Source organism: Simochromis diagramma, unplaced genomic scaffold, assembly GCF_900408965.1.
Source record: "Simochromis diagramma unplaced genomic scaffold, fSimDia1.1 OVJJ01000802.1, whole genome shotgun sequence".
Classification (NCBI taxonomy): Eukaryota; Metazoa; Chordata; class Actinopteri; order Cichliformes; family Cichlidae; genus Simochromis; species Simochromis diagramma.
Genome location: NW_024387492.1, coordinates 4657609 through 4680509, shown reverse-complemented (window position 1 = coordinate 4680509; position 22901 = coordinate 4657609). Strand labels below are relative to the sequence as shown.

The following is a 22901-nucleotide window of genomic DNA, read 5'->3' as shown; positions in this document are numbered from 1 at the left end:
GGGCATTACAGCCTGCCACAGTGGCTGTGTTCAGATCACGCTCACAGACCGAAGGGCTTCGTCATCAATAATCAGTTTGGAGCTGTGCCTTGTGGCGTTGCATCCATTACCCAGTTTTCTCTCAGAGACTCAGTTTTGCCCTGAAATGACATCAGAAACAGTTGTTTTTTCCCCCTCCCTTCATCCTGATCATCCACTGTGCTGTCATGACCTCGGGTGACTGAAATCCTAAATTTATAACTCTTAATTTCTCAGTTGACGTAAGTTCATTGATCAGATAATTATTATTAGCATTTGTTTTGGCAGTCGATGTGTGACACAAAACCACACAAGCGAGCAGCTGGTCCACAGGGGCTTTCTGCAGCCTTTCTACCATCTACGAAGTGTGAAAAGAGGAGAGCAAAAGTTTTGTTTTTCTTTTCTTTGCATGTCTGTTTTTCTCTGTTCCTCTTCCTGTCCCCTCTTGATTTATTTTTGATCCGGAAATGTCCAATAGCTTTTATTTAATGTGGAAAAAGAACACAGAAATAAATTATTAGATTTTTTTTTTTCTTTTCTTTTTTTTAATGCTGTAAAACTGGGTTGTCTTGTCTGCTGTCTGAAGCGGCTGTATCTGTGTGTCAAAAAAAAGAAGTCACAATCAGACATCAAAAAGAGCTGTTTATTTGATCACATCCACATCAAGAGGGGGGAAAAGAGTCTACCATTTTACATCACACATACCCTAAAACAGTATTATATTGTATAAACAGGCATTTGTTCATTAAGCATGTCAGATGGTTCATGAAGTTACAGAAAATGTTTGTTTTTTTTCCCAAACAAAAGACACTTTATTAACATTGGGATAACAAATGTGCATCAAATACCTAGAACTGCTTTGTGCCTCTTTTCTGTCTGGACTGCAGCAGAGAAGTTTCTTGAATTTATCTTTCAAAAACGAGATTTTAAACTTAACCTGACTTCTGCTCATTTTATCCAAGCAAGGTAAAATTCTGGTTCGAGAGCGTCCGACAAAACCCTTCACGTTGTCAGCAGCAGATCAGCACACACGGAAATATGAATCTGCTTTCTTGTCTCGTGTTTGTGCTCTTCCAGCCAATAGGAACACTTAATTTATGGGAAATCTCTGCAGCAAGTCAGCGTATGTATCGACTGAGGCTCAGTCATGCACTTAGGGACAAAAATGGAGTTGTAAGTGGCAGTGAGTTCATATCGCATTATGCTACATACTTTTATAGGATGGTGGTATTTTGCACGTGTTTCTCACAGTAACTAATATGAACAGATGGCTTTCAATAAAACGTTTGCATTTGCACAAATTTCACACTTTAAACCAAGCAAATGTGACAGGTTCTATCGGGAATAGTTTGACATTTTGGGAGAAAATGCTTATTTACTTCCTTAACCTTCTAAGACCCAAACTCTTACACAGCATGCATCTTTAATTCCTCTTTGATATTTGGGCATATCGGGGCCCGATGAATGTAAAAACAAAGAAATACCAGATTTTGTTGGGGGGGGGGTTACCTGATTTTTGTTTCTAAGAAAAATGAGGGCCACAAATGAGGATATTCGTTTAAAATTTCGACAGAAGAGTAGCAGTATAATGTCCTCGTAAGTGGATATCAGGCCCTTGTAGAGCAAAATTGAGTATTTGGGTCTAAATAACCAAAAATGTGATGTCCACATATGTGGATGCCAGGTCCTAGGAGGTTAAGAAGAGTTGGAAAAGAGTTTAATACTACTATGATGTCTGTCAAGTGTGTGTGAAGATAATATAGATGGTAGAGACTTCTAGTACTTTGCAAAGCTCTTGAGCTGCGCTTCATTTCTTTGTCTGGCTGCTTGGAAATAAATACAGACAGACTTTATTTTTTTTAGAGGTGTAACTTCAAAAGTTCTCCAGGCTTTTCTTTGGCATGAAATTGGCTGCTTTTTCCACTTAATTTCAGTCCAGTCTTTCTACCTGACCATTTTCAGAGGAATGTTCATTTTGTAATACTGACCTATGAATCATTCAAGAATAAAAAAGGCACCTAACTCAAGAGATTAACCAGTGTAATAGACAACTTGGTGAAGAACCAATTTAAATTGTACCTTTAGGCAGTTTGTTAATAGCAGCCTGTCGCTTGATTTGTTTCCATTTCCAGTTTGACAGATATGAAACAGTATTTTTAGACCAACGAGGTGACTCCTAAAGAGCTATTAGCAAAAAATACTGGCATGTCTTGGCATGGTGTTCAGTGTGGCCTTAAAATATTTGAGGAAAAAAGAAGTGGCAGACGTAAAACTACAGCAGATGAACGTCTGAAAGTCCTGTCCTTAAGAAATTGGAAAAATCCAGCAAAGACCTGGCCCTTCAGTTGATCCGTCTTCACTGAAGCCTCATCAGAAATGATCTTAGTGCTCTCTGTAGCTATCGAGAAGCTATTTTTAAGGAAGGGGGGAAAAGGGAGAAAAGACCGAGGTATGCAAGAGCTGGACTGAAAATCATTGGTTTTGGTTAATTATCAATAAATACCATGGAGGTCAGAAGAAAGATGCAAAAATAAGTGTCCAACAATCACTTAACCGCGTTCTGTCATGGTTTGAGGCAGCGTTTCAGCCTGTAGTTTTGGGGATCTTGTCAAAATTGATGGAATGCCAAAGAGCCACAGCTTAATTTTTTTTTTTAGCAATGCAGTAAAAGCATACCTGACAGAGTAATACTATCAGTTGTGGATTGGGCTTCTCACAGCCTGGACGTCAACATTATTGAAGCAGCATTATTGAACAGAACAAAAGGCAGCCAACATCCAAAGAAAAGTGTTGAATGTCCTTCAAGAAGCCTGGAGAACTGTTCCTGAAAACTTAAATAACAAGAAAGCTGCTTAAGAGAGTTCAAGCTGTTTGCAGCTTTAAATAAAACACTACCTGTTTCCCAAATTCATTGCAAAATAGTAAGAAATGCAGGGCGTATCAAGACTTTTGCACAGTCCTGTAGCTTTTTTTTAGCTCAGTAGCTTTTAGCTTACATTGCCTGAAGCTTGTCTAACTCTGTCTGATGGTTAGAAAATAATTAAGAGGACACTAATACTTTAAATTTCTTCTATTGTTTTTTTTTAAAGATTGATTTCGTAGTGAGTTCTGGAAATGTTAGCCAACATGTTTGTTATCGTTGGACCAAGCTAGGCTAGCTGTTAGTTTCAGTTTACAGACAGATATGCTTCCAGTGATCTAATCCAGCTTCCTGTAAATTAGCAGTTTTCCCAAAATTATTGAAGTCTAGGAATACATAAGACTTTATTTACACTAACACAACTGACCCCCAGTCAGCTACATGTACTACATGTAATGTATTTACATTATTTGTGTCACGTCACTTTTCATTCAATGTATAACTTGACGGAAAACATGCTGGCTTTCACATCCCCCCTTTTAATTTGCCAGCAACACTTCCATCCTACGAATACCGCTCCCTCAATGCATTATTATTTTTATTTATTTAGTTATTTTTGTTGTCAAAAAAGGTGGAAAACACCAATCCTACCACACTCTTAGACTCAGCAGCATCTGACAACATTTAGACAAGTGCTCAGATAATTTCAGAAAGGGAGGTGGGTGCCTGGTTGACCTGTGCGCCACCTATGCAAATACTGCCCTATGCTCAGTCCCTTTCAGTGGATCAGAGGAGTCATACCCAAACAGCCCCAGGGTAAGTGGAGATGCAGTAGCGATGGGGGTGTTTGCTAAACATCCAGTTTAGGAGCAATGGCGACTGGTCACCAACAAAAGAGGCCCAAAAGGTTCTCATCAGAATTCGTCCTCAGAGCTGTCGGCCAGCAGCATGGCTTGGTCCTGACGGCTGGTGCCGGGTTCTCGGGGTTGCTGGAGAGGGAAAAATCATCTTAAGGTTGAGCTTATGCATTTAAGATCCACAGAGACCTGCTCCATGTGACTGGTCAACAATAACGAGTGAAAACAAGAAAGTAAGTTATTGACCTCCTGCTGTCTGACCTTCCTCCTCTGGTGTTTAAAGCTGTTCCTCCTCTTGCGGTGAATCATCCTGATGCTGTAGAGGGCGCCAACAATTAGCAGGGCCCCTGTGATACCGATACCCACAGGGGCCAACATCCCGGACACGTAACCCGCCTGTAGAGGGTGATGGCATAGAGGTCAAACCCTAACCTATCCATCCATCATCTTTCACCATCTTCCACTTATCCGGGGCTGGGTCACGGGGCCAGCATTCTCAGCAGAGAAGGCCAGACCTCCCTCTCCCCAGCCGCCACCTCCCGCTTATCCACCCCCAACCCTATACAGATTAGCTAACATACTGTAGTTGATTATGAAAAATGACCTAAGCATTCTTTATTAAGTATACCTGGCACGAATCTATATTTTGATCGTCGTCAAACTATTTTAACTGTGCAACCCACTGAAAACTATGAACATGTAACAAATATTTACACTATGCACCTTAAAGAAAACCCTGGCAGCTCAAAAGAAAAAGATATATCAGTGAGTCATCCGTCGCCTCATGGCGAGGTAAAAGAAAAATTGACCTTTTTTACAGACAGCAGAGGGTAGGCTTACCTTTTCTCTGATTAGCTCCACCCAGCTACGCACTGGGAGAAAAGAGACATTCGTTTATCAGAGCAACAGATCTGAAAATTGATAAGCTGAAAATTTCTTTATTTTTGTAGGTCTTTTATAAGAGGGCAACACATGTTTGCAGAAGTGCTAATACTAAAAGTTATGTCCCACTGCTGATTAAAAATATGGGTTAGAAATTGTGTTCTCATACTCAGCCCCTGGTTGCGTTGAACCCAGACGGGAGGTGGTGGGATGAGACTGTATGGAGGCTGCGTCGAGGATGTTTTAGATGTTTCTGTTTGGTCTTCTTCACTGTCTTCTTCCACCGATTCCTCAGAGTTCTCAAAGTCATCTTCCAGGTCCTCTGTGGAGAATAATGAAAAATCATCCAGGAGCGTTAGAGGATGTACAGAGGGACACGTGTTATGACTGAACATGAACATTTTCGCAAATGGAGTGGCTTGTAGGTGGCATTTAAAAAATTGTCCTACCCTCAGAGTCCATCTCCTCTGATGTGGATTTGTGTGCTGGCTGATGGGTTGTCATGGTTACCATTGTCATTGCTTGCTGGAAAGATGAGAGGGAGGGGCCGGCCGAGGACACGTTGTCTTCCAGGTTTAGTGTCCTCGCAGAGACTACGTTTGCTAAATGAAAAGCAGAATAAGAGGACAGCAGGAGCAGTGTGAGCACAGCTGTACGTGTTTGCAAGTGCGCAACTTCAAAAGCCATGCACGGTATACAATACTGCTGTCTCTGCAGCTGTTGGGTCAATTCATGCCACAATGAAGTGGTAGTGATGAAAGATTCAACCACTTTGTCAGTGTCAGACGGAGTCTGGCAAGAAGCAAACTTAGAAAAGGTAAATGTAAACGTGAAACCTACCAATAAAGGCCAAAAAACTTCACCTCCACCCACCGAGGCGACTTCACACAGAGAAAATGTTCAGTGTTGTTGAACGGTTAAAATTTCTGATCCCTATTATAGTTCTACTTTGGCACCACCGTGAAATACTTTTAATTTGTAGGAAATTGACTAAATCTTGAAAAAAAAACTGAATGGCAATGTTGATTTTATTTATATGGCACATTTACACATTACACACAGACTATATGTATGATTTTATATCATGATTCCATATGATCTAATATCCACATTCGGGTCGTGCCACATCATCTGTCTCACCTTTCTCCGAATGGTCGTCCGGCTCAGTTCTGACTTGCTGCTGAGAAGCAGATGGACCCGAGGAACTGAATGGCTCTAGGAGCTCGCTGCCAGATGTCTGCCAAGGTGACGTCCAGTCTGGAATAAGGACGGGTGAGGCATGTGATGGACCGTCTCTGTCACTCTCTACGGTGACCAGCTGGTCCAGACCTGCCTCTGACCGAGGAAGCCCTCTGGGCCGGCTGCTGCCTGACACGTGGGTGACCGCTGCTGCTGCCGCCGTCGCACTCTCAGATGTGATGTCTTCAAAAGGCTCAAAGATGAGAGGGAGAGCCTCCGATGACATTGTGGCCTCTGTGGATTCATCCTGGGGCATTGGGAGGGCAGTTTCCGCTGCAGGTGGTGCCAAGACAAGCTCAGAGTCACATGGAGAATCACTGTGTGTAGCATCACAATCTAATTGGAACGTTTCCGATCAGCTGGCTTTTATTTATTGACTGAACGAAGACAAATGACGATGAGACAGGCGTCTCGCTGTCTCTCTACACACATTTCAGCTGACTGCTAAAATTAAAAATGTATGTTTTCTACAGAGAAGCAGCAGCTGTATTCAGCACATACTGTAGCTTATGTAGTATTTATGACAGAAAGCGGCCCTTTGAAACAGCTTCTTTGCTCACGCAGCTTTCTCATTATAAACTGCTTCAAAACAATGCAGCAAAGGCACAATGAAAAGAAGATGGTTTGGAAAAAAAATGTTCTTTTGAGATAAGAGGCTAGCACACAGGAAGGGGGGCTGTCACAAGAGAAACTGTTACTACCTTTAGTCCAAAGCATTCTGAAGGAGGTGGAAAAATGCTTCTGAATGCTGCAATCCTTTTACATAAGACTATTTTGGGAGTTGAGTTTCCTTTGCCATTGGGAGAAAGTCTCATCAAACAGACAATCCTCACATGGACGCACACTGGCTCAGACAGACGTCTTTAATCCAATTCCCTGTCCTGACTCACTGAATAATAACCAGCTTGGCCCTTTCACAATAGCCTGAATGGAGAGTATGAAGGGTGAGAAGGAGTGAGAGGACATTCGGGGCTAAACATATATATACATATATATTTATATATATGTATATATAGAGAGAGAGAGAGAGAGAGAAAGAGAGAGAGACAGAGGAGGGGGCTGACTCCTCCACGGAGCTGTATAACGTACCTTGCCACCAGCCTTTTCCAGGCTTGTGTGTGTGTGTGTGTTCTTTTTTTTCAGACTCGAGTCAAGAATAGAAAGTAATTAGACTGCCATGGGTCCCAGCTGGGGTTCAAAGTGGAGTCTGCAAAAGGAGGCGCCTTCTTTGCCAATCATCAAAGGCAAAATCCGCTGCTGGATATGCCATTCCTATTTCTGCCATACTTTTTAATGAAGCCCTATGAAACCCTGCGAAATCTAGCAAGCTGGAATGTTGTTGGAACGAATTCTTACTGGGGTGACGATTACTGTGGAGCAATACCTCGCACACTTTGAAGGCATACTGTGACTTTTTAGTGTGCACATGTGCAACTGATGAACAATCAGGGAGTAGAGGGAGCGCCACCCCAATAAAATGAAACTGTGCATGCCTATTTTATGCTAACATTAATCGCATAACTGTCCTGCCTTACCTCCGCCGGGTCTTGCTGCTTCAGTCCACAGACTTTCCGGGCCATCCTCTCTGGGTATCAGGCTCGGTCCGATTTCAGGTAAAAATGGGTCTGGTAGGGAGGACATAGTTGTGCTGTCATGGCCCCAAATTCCCAAAGGTGAAGAGGTCTGATGGGTAAAAACATGAGGGGTGGGACTGTGGGAGGTCTGGGTCCAGAGGGAAACAGAAGGATTTGGAGGTTCTGGCAAACTTCTTTCTGTGTCTTTATCCCAGTGAGAATCAAAGCTTTTTGTCCCATATGCTCCAGCGGGGTTACTCTTTTGGCTGTACGAAGTCTGCAGGTGTGATGGTGCTGAAGTGGAGGTCAGTAATCTACTTGGAGTCCTTTTTCGGGTACTGGTGTCCATGTCCGACTGCTCTGTCCCACCTGTTGGAATTAAATGCTCACCGTGAACTGGTGCATCCTCCTTTTTGCTCTCTGAATCCACAGACTCTGACTGCTTTTCAGAGTCTCTCATCTCAGATTTGCTCCCGATCTTCTCTATCTCGGCGCTTTGGCTCCATGCCTCTCCACCAGCCTCACTCAGCCTAGATCTTCCATCAATACTGTCCCCATTTTCTGTCTGCGTCACTGCATCAGTCCCCCTGGGTCGTTCATGTGGGCCAGTCCCTCCTCCTCCACCTACATTCACTGTCAGGTCACTCTCATGTCTGGAATCTGATGGTGTAGGTTTTAAATCTGTAGCATGTGTTGACCCGGTGGTTGTTACCGAGCTGGCACACAGTCCTTCACAGGAGCCGGCGTGCGTAGGGCTGAAGTGTGGGAGATTTAACGGGGCTCCGTAGACACAGAGACACGTCCCAGTCAGTAGGAGGTGATGGAGCATCCCAAGCATCAGCATCTCTGGCTCTTCTCAGTGCCTGCTGACAGTGAACAGAAATGACACATGCTAACAGGCTTAACAGAGGTGTAACCAATCCCTACCTACAACTTCTACGCCTTGTCTCCCAGCTGACATATACAGACATGGACAAAGCAACGGTGGCGGTGCTTGAGAATGGAGACGGACACCCAGCAGGGCCAAGTTAGAAAGTTTTTCAGCTATAGATTAAAGGGTCAGAATGCAAACTGTGTTTAATTTGAGATCGCCATTGATAACCACAGAGAAGAGGATTAACAGAGCATTTCTGCCTGCCTCTGCTTTGATGTTGCGCTTGCATTTTTTTTTCTTTTCTTAATGCGGATGAAATTCCCTTTCATCTCTGACTCTTTTGTTCGTTTTTGTATAAACAGAAGGAGCTGCTCAGTGGGAGAGAGAAGCAGAGAGAGAAAGAGAGGGAACCTGACACAGCAATCCTCAGCACCCCTCCACACTTCACCTATAAATAGCACCAGGTTTTCTATCCTCTAGGATCCTCTTCAGATGGCTCCATGAAGAATTTGTACATTTCCACTCAACTGCATCCAGCTCAAAACAGAGCGTTCCTCAGAAAGGATGTGTGTGTGCTCACAGTCCAATTGCACACTGGATTTAAAGACATTTAAAGAAAATCACGTACCATGTTTGCTGCTTCATTTGATGTGATAACAAAGGCCAACTAATTATCAATCACTGCTGTCAAAATGAGAGAGATGGCTAGTGCATGCAGGGTTGACACCCTTCTTATTGCCTGAGTCAGACGAGCGTCTGAGTGAAATTCTTTCCCAGCAGTGATGATGCACAGAACTGCATGTTACAGGATAAACCACTATCCTGCCTTCCACGGAATCAATACAGTTGATACACTCAGCCGGTACGCTCATGCAGTCCCCCACATGACAACACGATCACCCGAGAATTTGGGTTGTAAACAAAATTCACACTGCGGTGTTGAATCATACTTCTCGAGTCTGCACAGAAAGGAGCGATGCACAGGCTCACGGGCACCGATGCATTCCCCCAAGGCGCATCACCCATCACATTCGGGTGTCGAAAGCGAGATTTTGCATTAGGCAAGAATTAAAGTCGCGCAGAGCTAAAAATAGAGTGTTACCTTGTGGAGTTCATGACGGGTTTCTTTGCTCGGAGGACGCGGAGCTTCTCTCGCAGTGCGCGAAGAAAAACGAGAGTCGGACACGCACACAAATTCAGCGCTGTGGAAGGCAAGATGTTGGAGAGGCTTGTTGTTGTGCAGCTCAGCGTCACTGACTCAAAGTCAGCCTACGTACCTCCGCCTGCTTCTGAAGTGCTGCCACCAAATGCTCCAAAGCTGCAAGATTTATCATGAACTGACAGCCAGTGCTCCGATTCAAATGTTCAGATGCTTCTGTCACGTCTTTCTTTTTTTCTGTTTCGTCTCTAATGCAGACTTGTGCGGTTGTTCCCAAAGGGTCACTTCATGCTGGTGGTGGTGCTGAATAGACAGCTCCCCCCACTTAAAGCTGCTCGGCTGCTCCTCTGTGTGAAAAGAGGAGAGTGGACAAGTTCTCGAGTTCTTAATAAAAATATTTATGAATTCACTTTAATTGTCACAGAAGCCAGATGCATTGGGCTACATTAGATTAAAAGCAGTACTTATGGGCCTGTACTTATGGGGTGGTCCATTTTTTGGCGCAGCGTGTTTAGAAAAAATGCGTCTCAGCTGTTCCGATACTCCTGACATATAAGTTGATCACTAAAGGTTTTTCTCTTAGTAGAAGAAGATATCCTTAATGTGATCATTTGAGATGTTCGATCCAAATATCTATAGTATCACCAATACCAATTCCAACACTGGAATTGGTATTGGATCGATACTAGCCTCATACGATCGGTACTTCGGTGTGTTTTGTTGGGTTAACTAATTATTGTAAAGAGTAAAAAATGACAGTGATTGGGTGATCATTAAGATGTGTTCAGAATTTTCAAATTGATTATGTCTCATTTCATAAATCATGACAGACTGCTCTTCCCTACAATGTGCCTTTATAGGGTAAAAGTCTCAGGTTCAGCAGTCGTGGCCCTGTATTTACTTGCTATTGGATCTATGGCACGGATCTAGTGATCATTTCAGTCACATACCTCTGGCTGTGAGTACAGAAGCACATCTCACCTGCTGCTCAAAACTTGTGTTTGCAAGGAGCAGCCAATCAGAATAATGTGGTTTAAAGGTGAAGATATAGAGAACTAAAACGGCTTATTTCAGACATGAATGAACCGAGATGTCGTACCAATTATGCCTAGTATGTGATAAATTTATTTATATATATATATATATATATTTGTGTGTGTGTGTGTGTGTGTGTGTATGTATGTCAGTAACGAAAGCTTACTGAACTCAGATAATAAAAATATAGAGTTGGAGGTTGTTGGAGGCGATCGCTTGGTATATAAGAGAGCAACACTTTCATTTGATCATTATTGGCATCTGAATGGTTGAATATAAAGTTTACCAAATTCAAATTTTATTTGTCATACACACACAACCATACACAGTATGACATGGGGTGAAATGCTTGTAGCTGTGCAATGCAATGCCCGACCATTAAATGACAGAAAAAAGTTTTACAGTATTTACAATTTACAGGTTACTACAAAAATTTACAATTTAACTTAGAAATTTACAGTAAAAATGTGCAAATAGCAGAAAGAGATTATAAAGATTATAAATTATAGGAAGTGTGCATAAAGAAAAAGAAAAACCAGAGTGCGTGTGGTGATGTGATGTGTGTGAGAGTCCAGTCTTATAGTGATGTGTGTGGGAGAGTCCAGTCCTACACCTGGTTCAGGGCCCGAATAGCCTGGGGGAAGAAGCTCCTCCTCATTCTCTCTGTTTTGGCCTTAAGGGAGCGGAAGCGCTTCCCAGACCTCAACAGTGAGAAGAGTCCATTGTTGGGATGGGAGAGGTCCATCATAATCTTCCTAGCTTTGATCTTGCACCGCTTGGTGTAGATGGACAGCAGGTCAGGGAGCTCTGATTGAATGACGCGTTCGGCCGAGCGCACCACTCTTTGCAGATCTCGTCTGTCCTGCTTGGTGCTGTTCCCAAACCAGGTGCAGATGTTTGCCGTCAGGACGCTCTCGATGGTGCAGGAGTAAAAAGGAGTTACAACTGATTTCGACAGTTTCGGGAGTAGATTTAGTTGCAAGAAGTCTGCTTTCTCTCTGCATGTTCCTCTTACAGGCTACCTCCACCTAAACAGAGTTTATTTCAAATTATTTTTATCAAATAGTTTTTTTTTATTGTATTTTATTTCATTTTATCGCTACACTTGAGTCTCACAGAATTTTTAAAAAAATCGTGTTTAATTCTCTTAAAATCGAATGTACATCAATTTTAACACTGGTTTCAATAAGTGCTCTGCAAGCAAAACATTATTTTGGCGTTATTCTTAAATTTTACTGAGTTAAGCGCATTTTGATCAGGCACCCTCCTCGCGTGATGTCACTACTTTCTGAAGGCCCCGCCCAGTCCAACAGGAAGACAACAGACCTGTAGTGGGATGCTAATTTGAGGCTGCTGGCGCTAATTATACGTACAGTTTTCGTCCAAAGCCGACGCAGCTTTTAAAATGCCATTATTTGATGGGCTCGGAAGCGGAGGAGAGAAGACTGCGATTGTTATTGACTTAGGAGCAGCATACACAAAGTGAGTATCAACCGTTAGCCCGCCCTGCTAATAGAGCCACTCAACTAGCAAAATATGCTAAAATGCATCTTTGTTTTCTGAAATAACTCGCCCGCCTCTCAACTATAGGTGTATTTTAGGGAACTGAAGACTTAAAGTCTAACACATCGTTAAATTTGACCCTAAAAAAAACCTACCACAGCTTTGGTAGTGAATGCTGATGGGAGCTAGTTTGTTAGCCACGTAGCCAATGCTAGGCTAGGTTAAGTAACTGTCAGCATTCAGCTAGCATTTTTTTAAGTTAATGCCAAGTGCTATCAATGCTAATTTAATAATTTAAAAGCTCTCTCGTTAGACCTTAAACCTTCTTCTTTCGGCTGCTTCTTTTAGAGCTCGCCACAGCAGATCACCTGCCGTCTCTCATACACTATTTCTAGGACTGCCTAGCGCTGTCACACCAACTCTCTGCGTGTCCTCCTTCACTACATCTTCCCTAGCAGCTCCATTATCAACATCCTTTGTCCACCATCCCTCCTCTGCATATGTCTAAACAATCTAAACGTTGCCTCTGTAACTTCACAGTCCTCACATGTGTTGTATATTAACGGGTATTTATAGTGAGCAAATGGATCTTTATTTACTGAAAGCATTTCAGTGTCATTTTTGTTATATTTTGCTGGAAGGCAAACAGACATTAAGTCATGTGAAGATCAAGAGGACTGTTATTATCTTCTCAAATACTGTCGTCTTTGTTTGCAGTTACTGCCACAGAACATCCAACACAAATATACACTGTTGTTTTATTTACAACTAAACTGTGGTGCTTTTGCCTTTTTTATTAAATGACTGCGTCTTTTAGAAATACGTTTTTGGTTTTCATAAAGTTTGAGGGAACTAAAATTGATAGTATTATATAAACAGTTACTGGTAATGATTATTATATAAATATTTATATTTTCAGCATCTCCTATTATGTTAGCTGACAGCTTCCTTTTCTCACAGATGTGGCTTTGCAGGGGAAACGGGGCCCAGGTTCATAATTCCGAGCGAGATCCGCAAACCGGGACAGCAGCAGGTGAGAGTCTGCCGTGTTCTGCAGTGGAATTATGTAGAATGATTTGTGGAAATGGAATAAACAAAAATATTTGGTATTTGATTTCTCATATTCAGGCAGTCAAAGTGGTTCAGTACAACATCAATACAGAAGAGCTTTATGTCATCCTCAAAGAGTTTATCCACATACTGTACTTCAGGTGAGATTCTTCTCCAATAAATGACTAGATTATTGTAGTTCTTTTTTTCTTGCGGCTACATCACATCAGAGTTTGTTTTCCCGTTTGCCTCATTAGGCACCTTCTGGTGAACCCTCGCGACAGAAGAGTGGTCATCATCGAGTCCATCCTCTGCCCATCCCACTTCAGGGAGACACTCACAAAGGTTTTCTTCAAACAGTTTGAGGTACGAAAGCAGAGACACGTGCTGGGATCAGACCAGTTAATATAAAGTATCTGTTTGCAACTCTGTGCACAAAAAACAAAAACCCAACACGACAGAGCACCATCAACTCTAAACAACAAGTCAGGAAAGATTTCTTTTCTCAGTTTGGTGCACAGCTGTCATGGAAGCATAAGCTTTGAGGTTGTGATGTGTGTCATCAAGTTCTTGGCACACGAGTGCACAAAAGTTGATTAGCAGAGAACAGCAGGTGTCCCCGTCATGCTACCTGCCCTAGTTCCCTGAACTGCTGCGCTTCTTCTCTCCTCCTGCAGCTGAGCTAAAACCACACTTGATGATCACAGTGTAATCCACTTAAAATTAGCTCTTGTGTAAATCCCTCCTTATATTTAATTAATTTGACCTGATTTAGAAGAGGTAACTAATGCATTTATTATGATAACTACTGTTACTTGATGCAGACATATTATTTTGCCTATGGGTGCCTCATATTTAAGTTTTTTTTTGTTTGTCTGTTTGTTTTTTTGTAGTTCATGCTCAAGGTTGTGTATGAAAGTCATGGCATCATTGAGTATGCTCTATGTAATGGATAATAGGAAATAATAGTCAGTGTAATTAGATGCCTGACTCATAAATGACTGTTATCAGTGGCAATTGCATTGTCAGATGGGTAATAGATAGTAGCCTAATCTACATATCATGTTCAACACTTTAACAACCTGTTATTCAAATTTTACATGATTTCCACCTAAACTTTATAATAAACTAGAACAATCTAATAACTGATAAACAAAATGATTATGTTAACAAGGAAACTTTAGTTAGTAGAGGAATTTCTAAAGTTTTACTCCATGAATGATTTCATTTTCTAGGTGCCATCTGTGCTATTTGCTCCCAGTCACCTCATGGCCATCATGACTTTAGGCATCAACTCTGCACTCGTGATGGACTGTGGTTACACAGAGACGCTGGTGCTGCCCGTATCCTTTTCCCATCATGAGCGTGGTCTCTAGAGTGAACAATATGGTCTGCTATATACATGCTATATGTTTTAATTAATGCATCTTACACATATTTACTATTTGGCAGGCATTATTGTACTGTTAGCTTCAGGTCTAGGACATTTATGATGCTGATCTTAACTCTGGAAATCAGGTTTGTGAGTGTACGCCTATTTTGCCAGCCTGGGAAGCTTTGCCTCTGGGAGGAAAAGCCATCCATAAGTAAGTACTAAAGGTTCTAACAGCATCAGTGTAGTGATTTGTACACATTTAACTGAGAAAATAATCCATCTGAGTCTCTCTTTCCTGCATCATGATTGAAAATCTTTGACTGTTGAATTGAATCATTTCAATCTCTTGTTTCGTTGCATAAAATGCATGTGTTTGTTTATTGTAGGGAGTTAGACAGCTTTCTCGTGGAACAGTGCACCGTGGACACAGACACAACCACAGGGCAGAGCGTACAAGCCGCCATTGGTAAATACAGAAAGTCAGCACATACCGTCTGTCCTCTTCTTTTAAATGGGGACACTTGTGAAGGCATAACTCTGTTATGGACTGCTGATTGGTTTTTACAGTGCCAAGAATAGAAGAATTTAATGGCTGTGACCCATTATGTAGCATTTACTATTCATAGGAAGAACTTGTTTCTGTGTGACATTTGAGTGAATCGCTTTTTCAGTTTGTGAATTATGCATTATGCATACAGTCTATTTTAGAGATTCTCTCCACACTTTTTCTTGATGGAGGGAACCAGACTGAGTATATTGAGTTGAGCTGTGAGATCTACAGCTGCAGCAGAATGAGAAAAGATGCGCGCATATATATATATATATATATATATATATATATATATATATATATATATAATAAAATTTAAAAAGACAACAGGGTGTCTGTCTAGATGGGTCATAAAACATCTCTGCAGTGAGCACAAAGCCACTAAGATCTCTGTAATTAACTCCCTACCACTGACTTGAAACTGTATTGCCCCAAAACTGTGTAATGATAGTAGTGCCAAACACCAAAAAAGTCTCTGCTTCAGCAGTGGTGGCTTTTCCTGAAGTTTTTCATAGCTGGATTCGTTTCAGACCCAGCAGTCACACTTGTCCTCTGTTGCAGTTTCGGCTTCTCTAAGTGCTGATTCAGCATCATAAATCAAACGGGAAAGAGAAATAGGAAAATTGGCTGATTGATGCATAAGTAAATTCAAGAAACTGAATGTTCATTTCTTATATTCCATTTTTAATCTCTTAACCAGGGACTATCCCAGAAGAAACAGTGGAAGACATCAAGGGTAGGTTTGACTGACATTCCTTATTTATTCCATCCTTGAGCACCATGGACAGTCTATACACAAACAAATCTGTCTGTCCATCCTTCATCCCCTGGAATATTCTTGTAGCGAGGTTAACCTACATTTTCTAATCAACAGCAGTCCTTGTTTTTACTCTGAGAACAGTTTGAGACCTGTCTGTGTTTCTAGGATGTGGAGGCTACAGCCTTTTTGTTGATAGACAAAAGTGTGTCTTTTAATTTTTTTGCAAGTAAAAAATTCCTTAGCATTTTGTGTGGCTTTTTTCTGGAACAATGAAGGATTAAGAATAGGCGAAACACCCATCCACTTATTTTTATAATGATGCAAAAGTATAATTTACTGAGACTGTGCTGCAAAATGGGGTTGTCAGCTATGTAATAAATGTTTCATTTAGGCTTATTTGGGTCTTTATGTCTTTTTAATTCATTGTAAGTCATGAACTTAAACCACAGTTATGGAAGGAGTGAAAGGAAAATACTTCAACTCCTTATGCTTGGTCGCAAACATTCTTGTCCACTAGTTTGGTTATGTGACCGCCAGTGCTGTTTTGTTTCCTGCAGTGAGAACTTGCTTTGTCAGTGACCTGCAAAGAGGCCTCAAAATCCAAGAAGCCAAATTTAACTTGGATGGCACAGCAGAGGTAAGTCAGCTCTTTGTATGCTGCTTACCACAACTGCCCAAACATTTGTGCTGAGTAAATGACAAATGCTGCACTTTTTAATGAAACACTTTTAAATGTGTTCATAGCGGCCCGCCCCTCCTCCAGATGTCGATTACCCGCTTGATGGAGAGAAAATCCTGCATATCAAAGGATCCATCAGGTATGCCCTTTTTATCTGCTGTCATAGTCTGCTTAAAGAAAGAGTTAGACAGAGAGAGCCTTCTATTTTCCTGTAACGTTATACAGCTTCAGGTATTTCCACGTGTTCTTATAATTAAAATGACTGTGTAATCACCCTCAGCTTGCTGTTATAATTATCATAAAGCCATTTTCTCCTTTTTTCCAGGGACTCAGTGATGGAGATTCTGTTTGAACAGGACAACGAGGAGAAGAGTGCGGCCACTCTGATACTCGATACTCTGGTTAAGGTAAAGACAAGTTTCTCATTTAGTCATAGTAATGTGTATCGTTAATATGTTATCTGTGCTGATACTTACTGAAAGTACTATTTATACCTTGGTATAAATATATGTTATATGGTTTTTGGCTACTTTTGAGACATTGGCAAGCTATTGTGGTCATGAGGACCACTAACAGCAGAGATCATACTAGCTTAGGCTAGTCGTTTTAAGAAAAGCTTTCACTCCACATGTTTTGATGCATGATCAATCATCCAGGTAAGGCAATCTTTGGAAGTTGTTTCTGGACGTAGCCTCTACTGAAAAACATCCATCCTGGACAGGGAGGAACGCTGGTTTGAGCGTGGAGTCAAGGAGGCCATTTACATGAAAAGGGAAAGACCATCTGTGAATCGAGGAGGAGGCCTAAGGGTCCATCTTTCACCATCTTAGAATGCTGTGATTGCAACCGTTGCCCATCTGTCTGGAAATGGTACTCATGAACATTGATCAGTGGTCTTTGATCAGTGGTTGTTGATCAATGGTCATGACAATTTGCATATTAATGATCAAGGAACTGACCTCCCAGCCCATTGTTAGTGGTGCTGGTTTCAGTCATTTTGCAAATGTAGTGTTTATAAGTTTGGGGAAACTTGCAGTCAGGTGAGACTGAAGAAGTCATTTGGATGAGTGACGAAACGTTTCTCCCATTGAAAACGCTTCGTCCAGATGAACAGAATCAACCTTTTGGGATTTTGGACATAGTGTTCTCAGTTGGATAAACTCGGGGTAGGGGGAAAATCAATACAGCACAGTGTCGTGATATTTTGTGTGGTGATATTGTATCGATACAGAGGGTCAGAATGTAGACATTTTATTTAATAAATTAAAATACTCTGGGAATACTACAAACAAGAGCTAACTCGCATTAAATTCCCTCTACTGAAAAAAAAACATCCAACACTGGACACATTTACCACCTAAAATTCAGAACAAGCTAATGGCTAATGACCCCTTTCAATTGTAGACGAATAGCAAACCTACTCTGTCTTATGGCAACGTTTATGGCAGGTTTTACTCTGTGTTGGTGTGCTTTACAGTCGCATTATGCAGCAAGACATAACCTAAGTGAGCTAACATTATCTTATTGGATAAAACGGATACTGGGAAGTTAAACGTGGAGGAAATAATTTGCAGTTGAAAAAGATGATGGTGTCACTGAATTACTCAGCTTATTGCGAAATGTTAAAAATTGCGGCAATATATTATCACGGGTGAAGTATTGTGTTAATGTTGTATCGTCAGCTGTCTGGTGATTTCCATCTCTAGGGGAAGCAGTTTTTAACTCATCCAAGTGACTCCGTCAGTCTCAGCTGTCTGCAGGTTTCTCCAACTTTATAAACAGTATATTTGCATAATGAGTGAAACCAGCACCACTATCAATGAGCTCAGTTTCATGATCGTCAATATGCAAATTGTCATAACCACTGATCAATCTCCAAGAGTGCCATTCACAGAGAGTTGGGGAGTGACTGTAATCACAGCATTGTAAGATATTGAATAATGTACCCTAGGCGCCCTCCTCGGTTCAGAGATGGTCTTTCCCTTTTCACCTAAAAGGCTTCCTTGATTCCCTGTTTAGTAACAAGAACCAGCCTGTAGGTGTAAACACAGCTCCAAATACTCTTTGCACACAAGTGCTCACATTGTCCAGCACTGAAATCTTTTCCCCAGTGAACTTGGTGAAAGTCATGTCATGCTTGTTTTGTCCTGTATCACTTTCCCTTGTCTACCATTCGTGAACAGGTTTTCTTTAAGTGTGTTTAGTGCAGTCCTCTAACAACCTGTGGCAGCTGTTTGTCACTTACTGGAGAACAGAAACTAATGCTGTTCCAACTTGATGACTACAGACGTGTTTTAAAAACGATAATGAGTGTTACATTGACTTGAAGTGGAAACGGTGGCATTTTTTTTTTTTTTTTTTTTTTTTTTTTTTTGTAAAACCCATCCGCACTGGAAACTCCCACCAAAGCAAAATACTCATACTTGCTGCACTGCTCCTGTAAAACAAAGGGGGAAAAAGGAGTTGATAAGCTTTCCAGAGGTTGTTGGTGTTACTACTTACACAACGCTGCCTTATTACATCTAATGTTTTGGATTTGGATGCATTTGCATTAAACACATTAAAGTGAGCCAACACTTTTAAAGATCCTGCTCTATGAGCCATGACTGGAGTGCACTGACTGTAAACACAGGGCAACTTAAAATGTGTTTGCTTGCCCCTGCTAGCCTTGTTTTTATAAGAGGAAGGTTCTGTCAGCTCTCTCAGATTGAATTAATTTTTTTCTAAATACGAGGAGCATCGCAGTTTGTCCAGGCATTTACTGATTCTGAGTCTGTTAGCAAATCCCATTTAATTCCAGACCCCTGTACCATCACTGTCAGCTCTGTATCATAGCATGATGCCATTCTCACTCTCCTTCTTACTTGGGGAACATGAGTACCTAGTTTGGCTGAGCGTTTGACCTTGACCTTCAGTGTTAGGGCAAGGTCAAACAGCATGGAGCATTTTGAAATCTCAAGTGTTTACAGCTCTTTGAATCATTTGGGTAAAAATCATAAAAAATACCATTTTAGGTTGTTGCTCAAGGTTGTCAGGCAGAGGTCATACATCAGCATGTGGTTACAAAAAGCAACCTTTTATAAAAGTTTTAAAAGTATGTTGTGATACACCCATTATCAGACATCAAAGTTTGGGGGAGTTGCACTCTGCGTGCTCTTGTTATTACTAGTAACTCATTTGATATAGTTTAAAATTGAGTTAAACTGAGTATTAGCACCACCCGTGACCAACATGACCAGATTTTGATAGAACATCTGTTAGATTGGGAATAGTGAAGGTGGGAGTGATCTCTGTCAGCCTAATCTAATGCATACAGTCCCGCCCGTCGATTCTACGTTTGTTCACACTATTTGGTGTGTTTCAGCTCAGTGTGTTATGTACTATAATGCAGGTTTCATAATTCCTTTGATTTTTGCTTCATTGATCTTTCCTAGTGGTGGATTTTAGTTTGTTCCTTGCTCTCCTTTACTGAACCTTTAGTATCTCTGGCTGGAGGAAGTTAGCAACCCCCGCAGCGTCGTTCTGCACATTATCCAGCAGTTAAACGGGCTGTGCAGTTTGACTTTGTTTGGCTGCTGTGCTGCAACCATTCAATGCAACTAAAAGCATTGTTGCTCTTCACTACGGGGATCCAGTCAGTCCAGAACAGCCTATTTTAAACTCATAAACCCAAACAGCCGACTTCACACAGCTTCACACTTTTACTGTAATGATGTAAATGTTTAATTCTGATGTTACACAATAGTGAACTGCTCATAATGTTCTGATGTTATTGCAGCTCCCCTGAGACCACTCGCAATAAAGTCACAGTTCCTGTTATGTATCATGTTGTTTTAGCCCATTTTACCAGAATCCTTCTGTAATGCTGGGATGACTCCCACCTCCTGCCTCTTTTTCCCCGTAGCAGCAGTCGGATAGTGAAGAACAGATGTTTTCCACCGTTGTTGTTGTTTTTGTTTTTTTTTCCCCCCCCAAAATATCTGTTTGTGTTTGTTTTAGTGCCCCATCGACACCCGTAAAGTGCTCTCTGAGAACCTGGTGGTGATCGGAGGCACCGCCATGCTGCCCGGCTTCCTGCACCGCCTGCTGGCAGAGATTCGCCTCCTGGTGGAGAAACCCAAATATAGTAACGTGCTGGCCAGCAAGAGCTTCCGTATTCATTCTCCCCCTGCAAAGCCCAACTGCACTGCGTGGCTTGGAGGTCAGATATGAAATTAAATTGAATATTCATGCTGAAGTGAAGGCTTGTGGATTAAAAAATCCATCACAATCCTCACTTCTGATAAAACACACTGCCAGCATTTTTCTACTTTTAAGTAAGAAGAAAAAAAAAAGGTTTGTGGCTCCTCTTGTAACATTTGTAAACTCCTCACCAGGTGCCATCTTTGGAGCCCTTCAGGACATCCTAGGCAGCAGGTCTGTGTCACGGGACTACTACAACCAGATGGGGCGAATCCCAGACTGGTGCTGCTTGAGCTCCCCTCCTCCCGAGTCTTTGTATGAAGCAGGGAAGACCCCTCCTCCACTGATGAAGAGAGCCTTCTCTACAGAGAAGTAGAATATGTTAATTCCAACATTTCAGTAATCTGTAACATAACATCACAACACTTGAAGTTCACTCTTAACGACACAAACAGCTCAACGTGTTTTTAATGTCAGGTCATCAACCTTACAGTTATTGTATGTGTTTTTATTTGACTGTTTGATCAGGCGAGCAGAGTTTTGGAAAGAGTATCAAAAGAAAAGAGCAGATGTTTGGATTTTTCAGCATTTGGAATATTTTTGCACATGAATTCTCGCTCTATTAAATCTGGAATATTGTCTGAGCTCCATGAAGCTGTGTCTTCTGTTAAAGCCTCATTTAGCGAGATGCTAAATCTGTATGTACTTCTCTCACTCTGATCCACACCTCCTGTTTTTTTTTTTTTTTTTTGGGGTTGGTTTTTTTTGTTTTGTTTTTTATTTTCCTGTACTGTTTTTGCACTTAAAGTGAGTCGCACAATCCACTGAAAAGTTTCTACGTTAGTCACTATCAAGGTAAACTTAGTCATTGATTTGTCAGCAGACTTACATAGAAAATGCTGCTGTGTAAGTCATTTATTTTGGTCACAAGCCACGCTTCCTGCTTCTATTTAGTGGGTCAGCGTGATGCAAAGTGTTCGCCCACACATACGCAATATTGATGAAGTGTAATCAGGCTGAGTAACTGAGAAGATTTGTGTGTGTGTGTGTGTGGTGTTTTATCGTGTTGTTCTGTAGTCCTCAAACCCTGTGGAAATACACAGTCAAACATGCTTTCAGTGATTTTTCTCCCATGAAAAGTGGTAACTGTAATGTTTTATAAATAAATATCCCGACTGACAGGAGGATGTTTGTGTAGTTCTGGGATTAAAAAAGAAAAATGAAGAAATGGAGTTACATCCACTGCCTCTGCACTCGTGCTGCACTGTGTTTAGATGACGGTGTAGGTTATGTTCTTATTCAGCCCTGCCCCGACACACTGTTAATGCCTGCATGTCCTGGAACCGAGTCACATCTGTTTGGCCTTTTGGGTCACATTAATCACTCAGTGCTGCTCTGTCTGACGGCTTGGGAACCAGTAGCATTTACCCACGATGCACCTGTATATCAAGACTGGCAAACAAAATTGTGGGAAATCAAATGTTTGGATTTCAGTCACAGGAATAAACACTGAGTGATGCAGATGAAACGAAGGTGTGCATTTGTTTCTTTTTCATTTTCTTTAGTGACGGCAGTAAGCCGTCATTTCAATTTGGAGTGTAAAGTGAAAGCTTTGGTGAATGCTCAGGCACAGGCAGAAGTTTGATCGTACATGAATGATCCTTTACTGAACATCAACTAAAAACAGACTTGCCCACATCTGCACATACAGAGCAGCGCTGTCCCACCTGCTCCCTCTGCTGCAGCTGAGGGAAACCCCACGTTCCCCTGAATAGAAGTGGGACTGGAGTATCAGCGTGGTTCCCAGAGACAGGAAACAGCAGCTGTCCGTCTCTCTGTCTGACCTCTTGTCTATCTGATTTGGAAGCCTAGGTGGGAACTTGGAAAGGGGACTCCCCAGATACTGGTTCAGCCCTTCCTTTTAGATTGCAAAAAGCGGTCATTACACAAAATCTTTATTTGATCAAAGAGGATCGGTTATGACTTTTTATAATTTTAACCATATGAATTCACCATATGTGCAAGTAATGTGAGGCAAAAGCTCAGGCTTCACTTTTTTCTATACTCAAAATCTTTGACGTTAATGAGATCAGACGGCCCTTATGCAGTCATTTTAGCCATAGAGCTGTGGCTGTCAGCATGGAAGCCATTCAAACCTTCTGTTTGTAAGAGGCAGCCAGTCAAAAGAAAGGTGGTTTAAAAGGTAAGGAAGGGAAATTACACTAAAACAGCCTATTTCATACAGTGGATGAATTGAAGGGCTTCAAAAGGACTTGGTATAAGAGACAAATAAGAAGTCGTGCA

The 22901-nt window shown here is 41.6% G+C and overlaps 2 protein-coding genes across 4 annotated transcripts; one reads left to right on the top strand and one right to left on the bottom strand.

Annotated features, from left to right (window-relative positions):
- Positions 1-1614: 1614 nt before the first annotated feature.
- LOC120725018 (armadillo-like helical domain-containing protein 4) lies at positions 1615-9581 on the bottom strand. Of its 3 annotated transcripts, none has more exons than XM_040017624.1 (8): positions 9407-9581; positions 7392-8296; positions 5758-6129; positions 5067-5219; positions 4787-4939; positions 4576-4607; positions 3997-4131; positions 1615-3867 (listed from the first exon to the last, which is right to left on the bottom strand). In XM_040017624.1, exons 2-8 carry the CDS (start codon positions 8272-8274, stop codon positions 3793-3795), a joined length of 1803 nt encoding a protein of 600 aa, XP_039873558.1. In that variant the 5' UTR covers positions 8275-8296; positions 9407-9581; the 3' UTR covers positions 1615-3792. The 3 variants fall into 3 exon arrangements, with proteins under 3 accessions (XP_039873558.1, XP_039873557.1, XP_039873556.1); XM_040017623.1 differs by having other exon boundaries at positions 3982-4131; positions 7392-8293; XM_040017622.1 differs by having other exon boundaries at positions 3982-4131; positions 9407-9580.
- Positions 9582-11783: 2202 nt separating this feature from the next.
- Positions 11784-22125, top strand: actr10 (actin related protein 10). Its single transcript, XM_040017625.1, has 13 exons — positions 11784-11980; positions 12962-13034; positions 13130-13212; positions 13309-13417; positions 14287-14394; positions 14570-14637; positions 14813-14892; positions 15677-15712; positions 16294-16373; positions 16481-16554; positions 16741-16822; positions 20415-20616; positions 20792-22125. The coding sequence occupies exons 1-13, from the start codon at positions 11904-11906 to the stop codon at positions 20971-20973; spliced, it is 1254 nt and encodes a 417-aa protein (XP_039873559.1). The 5' UTR covers positions 11784-11903; the 3' UTR covers positions 20974-22125.
- Positions 22126-22901: the final 776 nt, after the last annotated feature.